This window comes from Melospiza melodia, chromosome 9 (genome assembly GCF_035770615.1).
Source record: "Melospiza melodia melodia isolate bMelMel2 chromosome 9, bMelMel2.pri, whole genome shotgun sequence".
Taxonomy (NCBI): Eukaryota; Metazoa; Chordata; class Aves; order Passeriformes; family Passerellidae; genus Melospiza; species Melospiza melodia.
Window position 1 is genome coordinate 4,572,251 of NC_086202.1, and position 19,965 is coordinate 4,592,215.

At 41.9% G+C, this 19,965-nt stretch overlaps 2 protein-coding genes across 21 annotated transcripts in view; both read right to left on the reverse strand.

Annotated features, from left to right (window-relative positions):
• Positions 1-537: 537 nt before the first annotated feature.
• On the reverse strand, positions 538-4,648 carry LOC134421787 (CD59 glycoprotein-like). The gene is made up of 3 exons (XM_063163076.1): positions 4,142-4,648; positions 3,215-3,331; positions 538-2,677 (listed from the first exon to the last, which is right to left on the reverse strand). Exons 1-3 carry the CDS (start codon positions 4,194-4,196, stop codon positions 2,475-2,477), a joined length of 375 nt encoding a protein of 124 aa, XP_063019146.1. The 5' UTR covers positions 4,197-4,648; the 3' UTR covers positions 538-2,474.
• Positions 4,649-4,794: 146 nt separating this feature from the next.
• The window catches only part of TACC2 (transforming acidic coiled-coil containing protein 2), a 129,312-nt gene continuing 114,141 nt past the window's right edge, over positions 4,795-19,965 (reverse strand). For 19 of the 20 annotated variants that reach the window (XM_063163073.1, XM_063163072.1, XM_063163057.1 and 16 more), the window contains 7 exons: positions 17,469-17,612; positions 17,006-17,082; positions 12,891-12,934; positions 7,457-7,617; positions 7,027-7,133; positions 6,103-6,223; positions 4,795-5,361 (listed from right to left, as the gene is read on the reverse strand). In XM_063163073.1, coding sequence (XP_063019143.1) covers positions 5,296-5,361; positions 6,103-6,223; positions 7,027-7,133; positions 7,457-7,617; positions 12,891-12,934; positions 17,006-17,082; positions 17,469-17,612 — 720 coding nt within the window. In that variant the 3' untranslated portion in view covers positions 4,795-5,295. Of the gene's footprint in view, positions 5,362-6,102; positions 6,224-7,026; positions 7,134-7,456; positions 7,618-12,890; positions 12,935-17,005; positions 17,083-17,468; positions 17,613-19,965 lie in introns of those variants that run through there. The other variant, XM_063163071.1, reaches the window with a different exon arrangement.

Genomic DNA, 19,965 nt, shown 5'->3' on the forward strand with positions numbered 1-19,965 from the left:
AAAAAATATTCATCCTATTTTGTTTTTGTTTCTTTGTGCTTGTCTTCCTGTCAACGCTTATGCCAAAAACCATCACAAAACCGCTCTGAAAACACCAATCCACAAACGTGGCTCACCCTTCCTAGATATCCACATGCAGGCACACTTCAGGGTCGTACTTGGGCAGGGAAAATGTATTTTTTTGCTGTAAAAAGCAAAGCAGGGCCTGTGAGGAGCTGGGAGGCAGGAGTGGATGGAGGCGGTGGGAGCTGCCTGAAGATCCCAGCCCTGGCTGCCGTCAGGAATGACAGATGGTGTTTGTCAAGAGGATAGAGATTTACCTTCTTATTTCACCATGGAAATACAGCAGCAAGAACACTACCAACATCCACTATTTTATCCAACAGATTTAAGAAATATATCCCACATTAAAAGAAAAAACCAAAACAAAACAACAAAGACCAACAGGATTCCTGCAGGAAAACAGAGCACCAGATGCAGCTGGAAATCCCAATTAAAAGAAGCAGTTGTGTTTACCAAGAGACAATGTCTGCCATTGCATGTAATTTATTTTCTCATTAAGGAAATGCACTGAGCACATACAGAGATTACATTCAATACAGATTTATCATTACAGAACCATAGGAAGATAAAGATACAATCAATACCTGCTTCCTGTAGCAGAAGAGATTGAAGGAACTGCTTCAAGCTGAGAATGAAATGAAAAATACTTACACCAATTTAAATGATTTTTTATACAGATGAGACACTTGAATCCAAATCAACATTCTCAGCCAAGATCTGCTGCATTGTTGCAATCTTTATATTTAACAGCTTTATCAGAGTGGTGCCTAGAGACTTAAAATAGACCAAACTGCCTTGTCTGAGCCCACCTGAACAAACCCAGGAGAATCCAGGCAGTCTGAAGCCACAGCCCACATGAGATGATGGAAGGATCCTTGCTGGGGAAAGGGCACAGCAGAACAAGGAGACAGCTCAGCCCCTGTGACAGCTACAAGGCAGGCAGGGTTACACTCTGCAGGGAGGGCTCACTCATTGACTTGCAGCAGCTCTAGAGTTTGCAACCTGAATAAAATTTTGGTCAGTGTGAAAAAATCTACTACACACTGCCCAGAACTGATTTTTCAAAGAATTGTACTGAAAAAAAGTCACAACACAAAGCTAGAGGAAAAACTACTTTGCCACTTATTTTGTGAGTTCCATAAATTTGATGACCTAACCTTTTTCCCACTAGGCAACTAAAACTAGAACTGGAAAGACCACCTCTACCTCAGCTACACCAGCTGGACTTTCAGCCAGTCCTGTGCATGTTGTGTGCCAGGGGTTGGAGCAGATCATCACAGCTGGACATTAAAATCTACAAATTTCACTCATCTGCTTGCCTGGAGCTCTGAGTTTTGGATCAAAGGAGGTAGTGATGCACAATGCCTTCTACTGAGTGACCCCTTCTGGATCATTTACTTGGTAAAACTGCCATGAATGGGTTTATTAAAAATATTGATTTAGTCCCTCTTTATGCCTCTAAAGACCTCCAAGTAATTTCATTCACTTTGCAAAATGAAAAGATCATAAACCACCTCAACTCCATCACATCACTGAAGGGGGAGGCCTGTATAGATATATACACTCTTACTCTCAAAGGCTGCAGTTTAGAATTATTTACATAACTGAAACCTCAAGAATTATAAACTCAAGTTATCATTTGCCTACAAGAAAGGGATTAATCACTTGTTTTTAAAACCAGCAGGAGAGAGGTCGAGCCAATCTTTGGATGGAGTACCAGTTCAAAAACAACTTCCAAACTCTTCTTTTTACTTCCTCTTCTGATGCTGTGGTAAAATTCTCAAGGGATCAGGAAAGAGAAGACTGGAAGGTGTTTTCTTCCAGGGAAATACAGACACAAGCATAGAACCATTGAATGGTTTGGGTTGGAAAGGATCTTAAAGATCATCCAGCCTCCCTGCCAGGAACATATCATATACAACAGAATATACCTCCATGCATTATTCTCTTAATGACCTTCTCTTACCAGTTTGTATTAATACTAAATCATCTGTATTTCAAGTTTCCTTTTGTCCAGCACGCCAATATGCTCTGGAAGATTAACTTGCTTGCTAGAATTTTCAGTCACTTTGTGCTTGAAAATTTTAGTTTGCTTTTGAATATCTGCCAACTGCAAAAAGCATTTGGCAGCCATTTGCCCTTGACCTTACTACCAGGTTACCTGCAGCCAAGATTTCTCCTTATCCAAATTGCAGGAAAATAAGCAGCAGGGCAGCATTCCTTACACAGAGATCAAGACCTATTTAGCAGATGAAACAATTTTTTAATCTAAACATCTGTCAGGTCTTCCTACAGCTTTTTGCCTAGTGAGATAAAATGGTACATGGAGCAACGTGATTAGCAAATATTATCACCCCTTGCTAAGAAGGCAGAGTTGTTGCTTCAGGATGCTCTTTTTTTCCTTTCCCCCCTCATGTCAGCTTCAGCAAGGGGAGCCAGAGCAGAGTGAGGATGAGGAGGGGGAGGCTGCAGGAGCTGGTGACCCTGGGAGCCAGGCTCCTGGCGTTGCAGTTGTTGGAGTAGCAGCAGTGGACGCTCACGCCGGGCGCCCTCGATCCGTCGCGCCTCGCCCGCTCGCAGAAGGACCTGAACGAGCAGGACTTCATGATGCCACCTGCAACAGAGCCACGGTGAGCCCACAGGGGCTGCAAATGGCCTCTGCACCCCCAGCACCAGCCTGAGCACCCAGCACGGGGCAGCAGCCTCGGGTTGGGCTGCTCCTCACAGGAAAACGAACACGGCCACAACAAGGCAGCGCACCAACAGCTCCCCCTTAAATAACTCTGATTTACCTTAGAGGCAACTGGTGCAGCTTAAATACCTCTGGATGTGCCCAAGTGCTCATTAGCTTCTCTTCCATCCTAATTTCCAGCTAAGTCACTTAAGGAAAAAGTGGGCAATACTTAAAATATTTCTTCCCAGCTTTCCCACAGAGTGGGTGCAGCTCATTGTGGCGCACCGACAAATCGTTCCCAGTGGGATTTTGTGACAACAAAACCAGGACAGAGATTCCTTAATGGGGTTTATTTTAAGAGGAGACATTTAATTTTGGTTTGTCCCTTAACTTACTATGCAGTCTTCTCTTTCCAACACTGATAATTTATTTCTTTTGTGACAAATGTAACAGGTCTGACACATTTGTGACACTTACTTGCTTGTCCTCTAATGACTGCACAGGCATCTGCATGGCCTGGGCACTGCTGACTTCCTTGTCTGTTGCAGTCATCATCACTAGAACCTACACAGGTGTAACACTGCAGCGCTTCACCTGGGTGGAGGGAGAAGAGACCATTTAGAATTTACAAGAAGTATTTAAAAGTATCAATCTTTCTAGTAAGGTTTCATGCACACATTAAAAAAATGCAAAAAAAGCTTTGGAAAATCCAAAGAGTCTGTTAATCTTATCAATGTTTATTTTTTTAGAAATGGGTCAAATATTGATAAAAAGATAATAATAAAAAACATCAGCCACAGATTACTTAGTTGTTATAATCTGCATTTAAAGTAACACAAGAAACATTTGATATTCTGTAATTGCATCCGTATCTTCTTGTAATGTTTTCAGAGCAGAGCCCACAAATTGGTTTTTTCCCCCCCCATCATGATCTTTGGTCCACAGTACCATGAGAAAGCACATTGTATACACATAAAATCTTACAATGATCCAATTTTCCTCTTCTCCTGAAGTACCAATTCAGCTGGAAAGCACAGCAACGTATCTTGAGTTTTGCTCTTGTTTAAACACCACAACCACACCTCAATCCTCTTTCTTTTCCTTGCCTCAAACTACATGGCATTTTCAAAGGAAGGCAAGCATGAGTTATGAAGATTTCAAACACCACATTTGAAGGTTGCAGAGCAGAAATCCCACCCCTGCCATCAGTGGGGACATTTGGATCTGTTAGCACACACATTTATCTTTACAGAGGTGCAGTTCTGTGCTGCCAACCACACACACAAAATAACCTGAGAGCACCCAGCCCAGGAGAGGAGCCCAGAACAGCAAAGAGGCTCAGCCATGCCTGGGGCAGGGAATGCAAATGAAGTAAAAAAAGGAAAGAAAAAGGAGCTGACTTACTTTTGAGGACAAAAAGGGAGCTGACAAGAACCAGGCTGAAGACTGTCCACATCATGGAGATCCAAGAGATGCACCATTAGGCAAAGAAAGCAGTTTGTTTGCTATTAGAGCCTTAATGCTTCTCCTCCATCCCTAATCCTGTGCAGAGGATAACTTACAGGATAAAGAGGTGTTCAAGAGTGCTACTTATGGAGAGCTTATTCTGGCTGCACCTCTGATCACACCAACCCCAGCTCCACCAGCCCTGCAGGCAAATTCTGCCAGGAGCAGGAAATTATTCACCTTTCAGTGCCAGACATGCTTAAAAACCATCCTGTCACCACATGGCACAGCCCCTGACTCCTCCAACAGCCTCATTACATTTCCCCATGGGATTTGCTGGATCAGGGTCAGAGCATTAAATATTTTGGAGGATTAAGCCTATGCTTGAGACTTGAGTGGTCCAAATCCAACACATAGACACATATATATGTATATTTAGAGAGACATTAAGATATAGACCTAGATATGTGCACATAAGCAGCAGACTCTTGTGACCCACAAAGTGTTCCAAGCAGTGACCCATGAAGTGCTTTCTGTGGAGGAATTAATTCCCAAGAGCATCTGGTGCTGAAATAAGCAAGTGAAGGACACAAAAGAGAGACATACTTATCTTCAACTTTCAACGAAAAAATTTATTTACAATAGAGAATTTCATTTGTGACATGCATTTTCCTTCCTTTTTTTTTTTCTTTTTTGATTTTATTTTACAAATCAGCAAATGCAGATAAAGTTTACATTCCTTAAGGCAAGAGTCCCCATGCAAGTAATACATGTTTATATTAAATCCAAAAGACATCCAACATGGGAACTCATGTACAAAGGGAAGGCTAGGATCAGCAATTTGTATTTTCTTAGAGAACTTGACAATCTCCCTGATACAGGAACTTTGAGATCAACTTGCTATGAATTATACTATGAAAATGCAAACAATAGCAAGAAATTCTGATAGTCATCTTAGTACTGCATACAATTAAATCAACTTTATTTAGAAAGAAAATACAGTAGTGCATACGAAAAAGTGAAAATATAACCTGTCCACATAAATGTATGGACATCAGTGTGCCAATGGTCATATTGCACTCAGTATCGAAGTCCAGAAATTTGGTTAAAAGTTAGCTTTTCCCCATTTTGGCAATCAGTTCATCACAAATCTTTGTTAATTCTTCTATCTCTTTATTCTGGAAAATAAAATATGAAGTATTATGAAAAGGATTGTTGCATTAAGATGAGGGGTTTTTCTAATTTTAATGTTATCTAACCAGTGGGAAAGGTGTGGGAAAATTAACTTTTCTCCAATGCTGAGATCAGGAGATTTATACATACAGATATATGTGCAGATATAGTACAACTGAGTGTTCATATTCATAGTACAGCTACATGCATTCAAACAAATGCTTCCTTTTTTCCAAATTCAGCTCCTCCAGTTTTAATAAATCAAATTTAGCACCAAAGCAGACAGCCTCACAGCACTCATTCCCAGCACTCCACAATAATACAGAGTGGAAATTTGTTTCTGGGCTGCACTTTTCTATTTTTTTTTTTTTTTCATTATTTTCACCCTGCCTTGCAGAGCTGCAAGCAAGGACGAGCTGTTCTATGCCAAAGCAAGCTCCCTTGGCTGAGCTAGAGATATAAATAGGCATTTCCTACAGACACTTTGGAATTAGCATTGGAATTACAGCTAGCACTAAAAAGGGAAACAGAACCTGAGAGAAAAACCTGAGAATTGAAGCAAGCCAAGGCCTGGGCTGCACCCTGAGCTCTGCCCAAGGCTGAGCCAGCCCCAAACACTTGGGCTCACATCAAACCTGGCTCCAGCTGGTGCACACAGGGGGTTTTGCCTTAAAATTTGGGGAGTGCTGCTGTCCCCAAAGCTGCAGGACAATCCTCAGGCAGGGCTTGGCTCCTGGTTTATTTACCTTTTGTTCCAGTGTTCTCTCCAAGGCATCCACTTTGAGCTGCTCCTTGCGAAGGCTGGCCTGGTACGCTGCCTGCTCCTGCTGGGCCTTGCCTCTCACTTGTGCAATTTCAGCATTGGCTCTGCAAAAAACACAGGGCTTGGTCACAGCAGGGTCTCCACAGGAAAGGGCAGAGGGTGCCCAAGGGTGGACAGCACCTTAACAAATGGGGGGAGAGGGCAGGGCTGCCTTCTGCACATCCTGGGTACGTTGTGAGACTTGTCCCTGAACACTTTCCACAACTCCCTCTCTTGCTCAGCAGAGCCTTTTCTTACTGTCTGTGTTGCTCCCTTTGTGCTTCTCTCAGATATCTCTGCTGGGTTCACAAATATGACTCAGGTAGAAGTGTTTTATGGCAGTTTCCAAACCTGCTCTCCAGCTCAGGGCACTGTACTATGAGCCCTGAACATGATCCCTAGAAAGGCTTAAGTGGTCATTATGTGGAGATCTAGAAAAAAGGAACTGGCTAATGGCTTCTTTCTTGATCCTCCCATGATAATACATTAACAAATATAAAGACATTAGCTAAACATAGAAATTTAAGGTGTTCTGTATGGTCAGGAGCTGGAAGAAACACCAGCACATTGCAGAAATTCGCATTATTACATTTCTTTCCACCTCTATCCCAGAGCAGCCTGTGCTTTGCATATTGCAGGATCAGTTTGGGATGTGAGGTCCAGCCATGGGAATCCTTCTGCAGCATGAACTCCTGAAAAAAATGTGTACAGTCCATGCACCAGCCCTGGAAGTGTCCAAGCCCAGGCTGGACAGGGCTTGGAGCAACCTGGACCAGTGGAAGGTCCCTGCCCATGGCAGGGGGTGGAACAAGATGGTTTTAGGATCTCTTCCAACCCAAAGCATTCTGTGAATCCATGACTCAATTACCTGTCCAGTTTTTCCTCAGCATGAATTTTGAGTGCCTGGTACCTCTGCTCCTCCTTCTTCACTCGTGACAAATATTCCTGCGCACATTTCTTCAACACTTCTTCATTCTTAAAAGAGAAGATGACATCAAATTTAAACCAAGAGGTTAAAATGCAGGACAGGGAGTCACATACACAGCTGTTTGAAGGGCTGCAGTCCAACACTGACACCCCCTGAAAGAGAATATTTCACAATGCGAAGAGTTTTACAATTTTTCTGTTTGCATTTGATAGCTGGCTGCAATCCTTCACCTGAAGATTATGGTTTGGCATGCAGAACATCAGAATCAGCTGGAAACAAAAGTCCTGCCTTCTGTCCAGCAGCACAGCACATTCTGGTCCACAGAATCTGCTCAGCTCTGCTCTTTAAAGGAGATGTTAAGGTGACTCACCTTCCGAAACCCCTCCAGGACTTCCTTCATCTTCTCGTATCTCCTGAAAAGATCTGCCAGGGATTTCTCCACTGAGTTCAGATCGGCCAGAGCTTGCTCCTTCTCCACTATGAGCTGCTGAACAGTGTGGTGGGAGACAGATTTCTCTCTCTGTTCATCCTCTGAAAGAAGAGAGGAGTAGACAAAAGAGAGGTTTTCAGAAGGGTAACAGGAGTAAGCCCACTGAGTTCACTATCATCTACAGTTTCTACTATACTCTGCCCTATTTGTGTATTAGCAAGCTTACAGGATCCAGAAAAGTCAGATTTATATAAAGACACAAGCCTGGTTTGGAAAACAGTTGCTAAATACAGTGATATTTAAATATTTTGATGTTGGGGGAAAATGTGAATGTATCTCTGTACTGATGATTTCCTCACTCTGAACTCGAAAAGGCAGGTGCTGGATTTCCCCTGAAGATGCATTAACTTAAAGAAAGGACATTTATGCACATTCCAAGCACTGGCCACAAGCTATCTGCCACTGTTGATAAATGCCTGTCATCTCCTGGCACCTTCTAGTCCTGCACAAACAAGGCACTTTGTTCAGTGCAATTCAATTCTTCCCTTGGAAAAGCAACGTTTTACCAGCTCTCAGGATTGCTGGAGCAAGTGGCAGAAAGGAAATCTAACATCAGACAGACTTCCTAAGTGTAAAAACACTGCAAAAAACATCTGCCAAGCTCCTCCTGTTTATAGCTAAATTTGAGCCAGGGGTGGTGGGAAGAGCATAACAGGAATACAAATCCATATGGAGGAGGAATTTTCAAGGGATTTGACCTCATAATAAGTTGGAATATTCACATAACACTGGAAGAAAAGGTCTGGCATTGTCTTCCAAAATGCGGCATTTTTTCCTTCACATCCTAAACTATGATTCTTGTGCCCATGTTTTAAGGGGTACTTTGCATGATACTGAAAGGAAAACCCAGCCACAAAACACAACAGTTTTATATTACCATTTTCTTTGGTTTATGATAGAAACTAAAATAAGGTCAAAAGTTCTCCCGTGGAAAAAGCGTGGGGCATTTCAAAGTGTACAACTTTTCATTTGGGCCTTTATATCTGGAAACATAAAGAACTCAACAAATTTGTTGATTTTATTTGAATAGAAGATTTCATCTGAATTATTTACAGTGCCGCTCAGCTCCAAAATGCCAAAGCTGATACTGTCAATCCCCGAGATTCATCTCTTCCTTTTGCATATTCCGTCCAAAAAATGCAATTTTTGTTGGCCTGACCAAGGCTAGAGCAGAGATGATGCCACACTATGCATCAGCTCCTGGGCTCCTCTGCTCACCCCTGACAGCACCTGGCTGGGGCAGAGCCTGACCTTATTTTGCTCTGTATGATACAGAAGATGAAAAGAACCAGAGAAGCTCTCAGGACCTGCTTGTAACACCTTTATTTTACTGGTGAACAAACACCTTTGACATGGCAGAGAAACCCAACAACATAACTTGGATACATTTAACACTTTATTAAAAAGAAACATTCTTTTCTATTTTGCTTTCTCAGAGACACCCTGTATTCCTCTCTAATGTCAAAATTATTGTGTTCTCAATTAAAACAAAAAAAATTTGTTGTCTTTTGTTTATTTTTCTAAAGCTCAGAGGCTGTCTCCTTGTGTTCCAGCACTAAATCTGTTTAATCATGCTGGAGATTACACCCTGCCTAGATAATTCCAAACCCTTTCCTGGCAGGATCCTGCTCTCTGGCAACACTTCTGTCACTGCAACTCCATGGGCAAGAGATCCATGTGCATCCTCATCCAAAATATTTTAATGTATTTAATATCGCATCCCTACTTTTTGTGAGACTGCTGTCTGAGGTATTTTAGCCACTTCCTTACTTGTTTCCAGGGCGATCAGGAAGTTAATAAAATTCATGTCACACTCCCTCACAACTACTGAGCTCCTCCTCTTCCTCCCAGCACATTGTGGGCCCTCCTCTCTCCTCAGCTGGATCAGCTCCTCCAACACTCAACGCCAAGCAACATTTAAACCATTTAAACTCATGGGAAATGAGCAAATGCTACAGAATCCCAGAATGGTTTGGGTTGGAAGATCCTTTAAAGCTCATTTAATTCCACCCCCCTGCCATGGGCAGGGAGACACTTCCCACTGCACTAGGCTGATCCAAGCCCATCCAAGTGATGCTCCCAAACCAAAGTGGTTAAATACAACAAAAGGCAGAAATTTGGCTGGAGGGAAACTAGAATTTTATGTGATACTTTCATAAAATCACAGAATGGTTTGGGTTGGAAAGGACCTTCTATTTTCTAAGACTATGATTTAGTTTCAATAAAATGTGCTAAGTCAAATCTTAGATAAGCAGCCACACATCCTTAATTCTAAATATGTTTATGAGGTCATGTGATCAAAATATTTGAATTAAATGACTTCCACATCTGCAACACAGCCTGCCCAGGGCTCACCAACAATCACAGCAGTATGCTCAGGACGAGCACTATCCAAATTGACAGAATCAGAGCAGCACCACGGCAGATCCGCTTTCAGGCTCAGCTCACTACTACTCACACGACTTCATGGGAATGCAGCAAACAGAGAACAAAAGCAAAAGAAACTAAAGATGCAAAATGCTGGTGTGAAAGTTGGTGAAAAGCTTTACTTACCAGGCTTGCCTGTTTTGTTTTTGCAAGCAAATAGCAAGAAGCAACGAAAACGGAAGCAAAATAGAAAAATCGGGAATTGTTAGGAAAGCAGCAAATAAGTAATGCAACAACCTGTAATGCACAAAGCATAACATCTGTTTGTTTTTCACAAGGAGAATCTCATTATCTATTCAAATGTAAAGTAATAAAAAAATCCTCATAATGTAAATCTCATAATGTAAAATCTCGTAAATCTCATCATGTATTCATATGTAAAAAAAAAGGATACATTTTTAACAGGGAAAAAAAGACCAACAAACCAACATTAGAAACTTGTCAGTGAAAAGGAATTGGGGTGGGGATTTTGGCTGTGAGCAAGGTGTGTGGAGGGTGCAGGAACACTGGGGTCACCCAGGCTCTGCTCCCTGGCTGTCAGAGCAAACAGCACCAAGCACAAAGCAGCAGCACAGCCCGAAAGCCTGCTCTGTCCTCTCCCCACTCCTCAGAGTAAACTAAAATGTGTTAGAGGCAAGTGTAAGGAAAAAAAAGGGAAAAAAGGATAAAAGCACAAGTAAAAAGAAATACACCAAGTGACACTAAACAGGGATCTACACACTGGCAGCCTGCACAGTGTGGCATGAAGTAATCACAGCAGCTAAGCTGGGTAATTTTGGGTTCCATATATGTGAGACAGCAAATACTGAACCTTCCACAGCCCTTGGAATCAAAGGCAATTGTTTGCAATGCACATTTTTCAGTGCCTTTAGAAGCAAACATGGGCAGTCATATATTGTCAATATGGGACATTTTCAGTATTCATTATGCACACACCAGCCTGCAAAAAGCTCAGCAGGACCTATCAACCTCACTGAATATTCATCAAAGGGATTGGTGAAATTGGTTTATGTGCAGTGCCCTTCTAACAGGGCTGTATAAATAGTTCAGAAGGGTTAAATGATGAACAGAAACAGCACAGGCATTTCTTTTGTTAAGATGCATATTCTGCTTCAGCATTGAGGCATCACTAACAGGTCACTGAAGTACATGCAAATAACAAACACACATTTTCCTCCACATGTGGCATTCGGATGAGCGAATTCCTTTATCGGAAGGGACAGCAATTTACAAGAAATGGCATGACAAAGTGGGACAATTAGATCAAAAATTTACATTAAATGCAGGGAGAAGCCTCACATTTAACGTTTTACCATGCTGTAGGATTTGCATACTGCTCTAATTAACACAGAAAGGATGTTTTCTGTGTAGCTGTTGTTGGTTCAGTTCCTTTGCAAACAGACAGCAAATTAAATTACTTATAGCCACAGCCCTTAAATACTCACCACAGAGCATCTGAGAGGCCCTGATACTCTGAATCTGAAGTTTAAAGAACTATTATATTACAGTCAGTGGCCCAATACTTACTGAACCTTCATTTCTTTGCAACAAGAGGAAGTGGCAATGGTGGAATGCACCATGTACACCAAGGCCTCTGCCTCAGGATTCCTATTCTGTATCTTACTGTTGCACTGCAGTCTCAAAATCTCATTTTTTTTTTTAAATCTGTTTCTCAAAAATAGAATTCTAATTTATCTCTTGTTAACTGCACGCATAGCTTGGGGAAAAAAGGACAAGTCTTTTGTGTGTCTGTAGTACTGGTCAGGTTCACGGTGGAAGCCACACCAGGGTATGTAAACCAAAATGAAATAAGTTCTTTGCACACTCTGGTCACTCCTGCTTGAACATTTGCATGATGACAATGACACACACCATGTCAGAAGGCAGCACATTGGCTCAGCTGCGCATACAAAAGGCAATGGAGGCATAATACCAGAGAGAATGAAGCCTGGCATATTATTATCATTATTGTATGTATTTCATTAATTTATTAGTTATAGTTGTCATTGCCATAAAACTTTGCAGGTGCATTTTACCCTTCACTTGAAATGAGACTGGGATGCCTTCCAATGGCCAAGAAATCCAGGAAGGCAGCAAAAGCACCAGACACTGGTGCTCTTCTAAGCACCTCTGGCCTTGGAGACCCCAAAATTCCCCTCAGCCATTTGCCTTTCTGGGAAACAGCTGGAGCTGAAGCAGTACAAGGCAGCACAAGCCACTGGTGCTTGTGCCTGCTATAGCCAGACTAATAAAAAGAGCTTTAGAAATCTTAGAGGAGGCTTTAAAATCACATCCCAGGGGCCAGACCTTACGTGCTCAGGAACCACACGAGCCCTGCAACCTTTGGGTTTGGAGTGCTACTGAGGGTAGAGGTTTTTATCTGTGAGACATGCTGTTAGCAAAGGGTTTTTAATTACTGAGAGGCAAAGCTTGTCACAATTTAGACTTGAAAGGAGACCCCTGTGTCAGTAAGTTAACTGGGGGGGTGGACTGGGCACTTGTAAAGTCCCAGCTGGGATTGGAGTTAATCTTGGTTTTGGTCTGATCAATGCACTTAGCACAGATAATCCCAGTTGCTGTGAAGAGCTAACTTTGGTATCTGCCTTTAAACAGCTGTGAGCTGATGCCTAAGGGGTTTTTAGGTCACTGAAAGTCTCTCCTGGAGAAACCCATGAATTTGAACCTGTTTCCTAGGGAAAGCCCTGAGCTCTCTGTGTTACCTGAACTGCCCGGGGGCTGCTGGCTCTGAGACGAGGCCCTGACTTTTCCTTTCCTGGTGTCCTCAGATGCATTCACAATTCCCTGCAGCATCAGCAGATGCAGCCAGCATCAAAATGAAGCCCACAGACTTCAACCAGGGAGCACCTTTCACAGCAGGAACACCTACCTATCATCTGAGCAATCGTCTTCTCATATTCCGAAACTATTTTTCTGTAAGAGGGGAAAACAAAAAAAAAACTTTTGGCAAACAACATCATTACTCATGCTTACTTAGCAAATGACACTATCAGAAACTGAACTGTGGTGCTTTAAAGAGATACAGAATCCCATCACACTTTTATATGTTCTTTATTGCCCAAATAACAAATAAAACAGAATTTTAACACTGCACCTGATTTTTAACTCTCCATAGGAATCCATAAAGGTGAGGGGAGCAAGAAGAGATTGCTTTGAAACAGATTCTGCTTTTTGAAACATCACCCATCATGATTATAAACACTGCCCTAACTCAAGTATTACAAAAAGCCTGATGTTTCCATTACTTTCTCCCCTCTTCTCCAAATCTGTGTTGGTTTCTTTTTAATATAAACTTCAAGTAAACTTATAATTGGCAGCAAGTAAACCTAACAGTAGTGTTGGCTATCATCCAAAATGTATCTCATCTTCTAAATTAATCTTCTCATGATTAAATGATTCACTACCACTTAAAAGAACAAGATCAAAATACTCAACTATGTAGCACAAAATCCATCATGTCCCATTTCCCAAATCTGTTTTTGAAGCAGAGGTGGCAAAATTTTACTTTAAAGACCATTTTATTTCATATACTCACAGTAGGCTTTGAATTTCCTTCTTGAAAAGAGGATAGCCAAAATAAGCAGATTAAATGTGATTTAGAAAGATGATCCATCCCTTCCCAGAGCCAAATAAAGCTAATGAAATGAGACTAGCTTGATCTGTGCTTTGATTCATGAGCCACGCAGGACCGTCTACAAAAAACAAAATTACCCCACACTTCATCAGAAGTGGATATTCCAAACAGCTCACTGGAGTTGGAATACACCTCTTTTGAAACTCACTTTCACTTGCTCCATTTTCAAAGCTCTGCTGCAGTTGGTAAGATTACAGAAAGGATATGGGAATAAAAGTCAGTAGGGAAAGAAGAAACTTGCAGAGCTCCCAAAAATCAACGATAGCAACTCCAGAAGTGCCTCAAATCTGAATCACAGACAGAGCCCAGAGGCCTGAGAAGGTCACCTGGCCCTAAAGTCAGCAGCATCTCCCCTGCCCTGGTCCTGCAGAGCACTCAGAGAGCAGGGCTCTAACCCCAGCACTGGGATTTTTCCTTTCAACCATAAATGACGCTTTGAAGAGCAAAGATAACAGCAAGGATTTTGCCCTAAAAGGAAGGGTTTGGTTTCATGTCCAAAGCAGATTACCTCAAAAGCCTGCTGTAAGCAATGAGGATTTTAAAGCTCTGTCATGTCCTTGAGACACAAGGCACCTTTGGGAAGTTTTATCATCCAAGAAGAGGAAGCCAAGGACTCAGGGTACTCAGGGTAAGGAACACAACATTACAACACTGCAGCACTTCCCAGGGAAGGATTTGCTCCAGATTCATGTCAAAGGACCCTTTCAGTCCAGCAGCCTAAATAATGGTCATTACAGCTGGGGAACCAAAGGATGCTGCCACATCATCCCTCTTTGGGAGGGCACATCTTAACCCCAGGCTGACACATTACACAGGCCCAAATGTTGCTGTTTCAGACACTCAGTCCATTCACTGACTGCACATTTGTAAGGCATAAAACCACCAGAATCTAAGGCTACAAAGGGCCTCAGAGGTCATCTGCCTGACTCCCCTTACAGAGTCATGATCAATCAGACCTCCAAATAACTATAATTAAGTATTTCTTGCCTGCCTCTGGTTAGACTCCTGGATTATGGTACAGCCACTGTGGTTCAGCTCTTTGATAGCTACTGCATTATTAAACCTCTCATTCTGCCTTCTGTTCTCTGGAGTGGAATTTCCTCCAAGTGATCTTTTCCTGGTAATTCAGATGAATTCAGGATGTTCCAGCTACACTATGCAGTACATGGGTACAGGAGCATTGCTTCTCCTTCTCTGGGAAGTGATGCTTTTGTGCCTGCAGCTCTAAATAATCCCTTCACTCCCTGCTTATCATTATGTCATATCTCATTGCTGCATCTCTAATTTACCACACATGGACTGCTTGAACATTTCAACTTCCAAGAGAAATCTTATCTTGGTGCACATATGTGTATTTATCATTTTGTGACAATATTAGCCAGATTTTTTTTCCTTTCATCCACACGTTCCAGGCATGTGCCTGTGGGAAATCTGGCTTGGTTATTGTGGGCTTTTTTTTTTTTTTTTTTCAAATCAGACTTTATTGAGGGTGGAGACACACACAAGCAAATTACTGTGTGGAAGATGAAGGTGCAGCTGCTCTGTGCCACCCCTGGCTCTGCTTCCATGAGGGAAAAGGCTGGCAGTGCCCACTGGCAGCCAGCAGCCACGTGCACCCCGACACAGAGCAGACCAAGCACCACACTCGAGTGTGAGCTGCACACTGAGACATTCCTCACAACCCCTCCTTCTGTTCCCTCCCTGTTTGGCTCCCTGGGTCTGACTGCTCACAGCCACTCCGTTCTGTTGCTCCTCATTAAGCATTTCAGGGCTATGCCAGGGCTTTGTTCCCCATCCCAGCAGAGCACAAGGGAGGTGAGAGAACTCAGCTGGGCACTGGGAGGTGGCAAAAAAGAAATAAAGAGGCTGCCCTTGCCTTTTGCAGATGCTTCTCTTAAGATGCCTTGGCTCAGAGCCCCGTGCTGCTGCTATTCCAATCTGCCATGTGCAATTCCTGGCATCCATGCAAGTGTTTGTGGAGCTCTGCACTGCAGCTCCCTTCTACTCTCCCTCCCTAAGCACAGTTTTCCTGGATATAAGTGATTGATTATGTAGGTCATCACTAGATACAGAGTTTAGCTTTAAATCTCTGAAACTCCGCATTTTTGGAAGAAGCTGGTGCTATTACAGAAGGGATTTTGAAGAAAATACAGTCTCAGAAGTGATTTGTATTAAAGGAGGGATGCTAAAATAATGTGACAGTGTCCTTTTTTTTTTTGTTACTTAAGAGGGGGGACCATTTTTTCTGGTTTTGGAAGGTAGAAAATAATAAGCTTTAAAGACTCCATGAAGTATTTTATACACTCTCTTCTGCAATTGATGGCTTTCTCAGATTCAGATCAATGAGCAAGTCAAGCTCATTGTTTTGTCCTCCTTATGGTCCTACCAACTGAAAAAAAAAAAAAAAGCAAAGCTGAAAGCTTGAAAGTTTTTTAACTGACTGAATAGAAGGCATCAGTTTCTTTGAGCAGCACTGCTCACATCATCCACTACAGGGATTTTGCTGTCATCCTTGCACGTGGTAGGACCTGGGCTAGAGAGGAGGATCAAACCATGTCCCAGTGTACAGATATTTAATGTAACAGAGGCAGGCTGGCACAGAAATAGAACAGATACAACCAGAACAAACTAAAAAGCTCCAGGTCCTTCTGTCAGCTCTCAAAGGGAACAAGAGAGCAAAAGCCAAGAGAACTATTGCTTTGCTAAAATCAACCTTAGTGTGTGCAGCAATTAAAAAATCATCTTAGTTCAAAGAAAAGGGTGTAGAATCTCCCTAAAAGCCAACATGGATAGTTCAGAATGCTTCCTGTACAGGAAATGCTTTTCTACTGACACTGGTTTGATTTCTATTGTTGAACGACTTTACAATGATGTCCTGGAGGCAGCCTGTACTACTGCAAACCTGCATGTTCTTCCCTACATTCCTTCTTCTTTCCAAGTAGAACTAGAAGTGAATTTAATGTGCATTTAATGTGCACCCTCCTGCCAGCTCTGCAGCAACTCATCCAGTCTGCAACAGGAACCTCACCATGCAATCCTAGTGAGAATTCACACACAAACCAGAGGAACTCCTTCCCTGGCATTAACCTAGAGTAAAACCTTCCTTATCTCCGTATTCTGAGGGTGTGAATGAGATCAGCAACACAGGAGTTTTCAGTGATTACCCTGAACAGTGGTGCACCCCATACAAAGTAAAAAGACAAAGTATCAGTTCAGGATCAGTGCAAAGCCTTAAGTTAAAAATAATGAAGCAAATTCAGCTAAGCAAAACAACTGTATGAGCCTGGTACTCTGTTGTCAGGCTGAGATGAAGCCTCATCTCTGACAGACTGATCAAGTTAATAACCCACCTCATTTCCATCACTTCCCTTCTGCTTTCTTCATATTTCTCTTTCCACTCAGATACTTCCCTGTCCTTGGCCACAATCTGAAACAGAAAACAAAGGGAATAAACCCCCCTGGATTATATCCATTTTTTCATTGCTATTGCTAGCCACACTAATATGAGACATAGCTTTGTAAAATACATCATTTTATTCCTATTTCAAGCAGCATATATTTTTATATAATTATATAGCAACGTCAAGATGCACAGTGCACACCTGAGGTTTAAAACCGTAAGGATTTGTGTTTACATCATATCTGCTTTTCACATCTGTAAAACAAGTAAAACTTGCAGTGTGGCACCTTTTGCTTTAGTGTGGCTGAGGACGGCTCCAAGAACAGAACAAGTGATCACTTTTGGCAGAAAACAGGCAAGAAAGGAATAACAAGGGGCAGGTTCTTCCTTTCCCAAATTGTGCAGACAGTTACCTCTGCCCTGGCCAGCCGCAGTGCAGAGTCCAGGTCCTGCTGGGGGTAGAGCAGAGCCGTGGTGCTTTCTGCATCTGAGGCGCCGATGCGGGAGTACAGAGCACTTTTGGAGATGGAAACATCTGCTGGGACAGCAGGTTCTCTCTGTGGGTTTGTTTTTTTAAATACAAAGAAATAAAACATTAAATAGGTGTTTAGCTCATGGGTTTTCTGGGTGTGGTACTAGGACTTCTAGTCTAAATTACAACACAAACAAGGAGCTCTGAATTCAGCAATCATAAAATATACATTGAAGATCCATAAGAAGCACCATGAGTCATATTACCTTTACAGAGAGGAAACAAAGACAGCACTTTGCTATCAATATTTTAAAGTCTTATTTTAGAAAATATACTGTTTTTCACCACAACATCCACAAGAAATGCACGTCAGCAGGAAGAATCAGATTTGAAGGCAGAAAGCTTGTTAAGGGGAATTCTGCTTCCATAAAAATAAATCAAGAAACCAGAAGCAAGAGGACAGCTCACTTTCTTAGGTCTGGCCTGTCAATACATGGCATCTATCATAAAGAATAACAGAAAAAGTGTGACTATGCAGGTGGCACTGCTGCCCCACTGGTGTCCAGCATGCGATTAGTCAGTTAAATGAGGCTTTTTTTGCAGCTGTCAATTCTGCTCATGTTAGCAGCCCAGATTAAATAAGGGAGAGCAGCATGTGAAATGAGGAGAGCAAAGAGCAGGAATGTGACACTGAGATGCAGGAGATGTCTCACAAACAACTCTTGATGCAAACAACCCAAGCTACAGCACATGAAAACTGAGGAGATTCCAAAGGATAGTCCATAGAACGGTTTGGGACGGAAGAGACCTTAAATCCCATCCAGTGCCACTCCTGCCATGGCAGGGACACCTCCCACTGTCCCAGGTGCTCCCAGACCTGCCCAGCCTGGCCTTGGGCACTGCCAGGGATCCAGGGGCAGCCACAGCTGCTCTGGGCACTGCCAAGCCCCCACCACAAGGGCTGGACCATGAGTGGGGAGGAAAGTCAGACTGATCAATGCCTTTTTCCATCCACTGATGGAAATGGATATTCAAATCCTGTTTTCCTTGCTGCTGAAAAGGGGATAATGTATTTTCCCAGTTTACCTGTTAACTTTGTACATTAAAACAATGTATTCTGTTCATTCAGGTTCACTAATGCTGTTCCTAAGTCTTTAGGCTTTATCTGCAATAATTAAGAGTAGTAATCAAGAGTATTTCAAATATTTTTTTACATAAAAGAGAAAATAATTATTTTCTTGTATTTTCTTGTAAAAGAGGGTGGTGTGGTTTTGTTTTAGTTGTTTTGTTTGTATTTTTAAAAGAAAATAGCAGAATCATGCTCTAGTGACTGAAGCACAGGGATGTGAAAGGAGTAGATAATGTCTGGATCAAGGTTCAGTCCTCATCAATTTCAACATCACATATTCTTGTCTCAGCACTGGTAAAGGAAACTTTGCCAGATGCTATTCCATAAAACATTCACCTCCTCACAGTTCTTCTCACACTGCCCAGCATCACAGAAAGCATCCAAACCCACTGCTAATTTTGTTGTAAGCCCTTGTGAGTTCTTGTATCACACCTGAGTGAAGAAGCTGCATTTAAAACTGTACACAATGCACCCAGGACCAGATGTTCTGGATATCACATCTGTAAAGAACACAAAGAAACACTAACAACATTAAAAGACTAGGCAAGAAAACTGAATTAGAACAAGAATAACCTAAACAGTACTTACAGAACACCTCACTGCATCTTCATTTACAGGAGACTCTCACTAATTTACTGGTATTTTTTGTTTTTACACCTAGGAGTCAATTGACTCTCCTAGGATTTATGGAGCAGGCTATCCCTTCTCTGTTTTTGCTACCTTTAACATGAACACCTAAAATAATGATCAATTCCAGCAGAATTAGGAGGTGCAAGCTCAAACTTGGTGGATTTTCCTAGCAGAAGAAAAACTGTTCCAAGATCTGTCAAAACTGCATAGCCTGTGCTCTTAAAAGTATCTCCCAATGTAAAATAACTACATAGGAAAAAAAACCACCTGGGACACAAGCTCAGACACCTCTGTAAATGCATAAATTAAAAAAAAAAAAAAAGGTTCTTTACTCCCTCCTTAATCACAAAGTAGAAATAAATGAGAGATAAAAGAAAGCCATTAGATCATCAAAGCTGTCCTCCAAAGAAAGGCCACCCCTCAGATCGATCTGTTGAACTGCATCTGCCACATTTCAAAAGCCTCCTGCAGCTTAATTTGCTGGATCTCATAAAGAGATTGCTGGAAAATATTCATTGTGCCAAGAAGAAACACAAACGTTTTTCAAGCTCATATAAAAACAAGTCAAAGTAACTGCTGGGAGGATGACAATTTTTAAAGAAAAAGATGTTTAGAGCATTTAATATGTACTTAGAGGTATTTTTATATAGTGCAGAACAGATCATTAATACAATTATGT

What these genes read in the sequence shown, in the direction of transcription:
- LOC134421787 (XM_063163076.1), bottom strand. Translation starts at nt 4,196, where the DNA reads ATGATGTGGACAGTCTTCAGCCTGGTTCTTGTCAGCTCCCTTTTTGTC. An exon ending in CTCCCTTTTTGTCCTCAAAA is followed by an intron (nt 3,332 to 4,141) that starts GTAAGTCAGCTC and finishes CCCTCCACCCAG; the next exon opens with GTGAAGCGCTGCAGTGTTAC. An exon ending in AGTCATTAGAGGACAAGCAA is followed by an intron (nt 2,678 to 3,214) that starts GTAAGTGTCACA and finishes GCTCTGTTGCAG; the next exon opens with GTGGCATCATGAAGTCCTGC.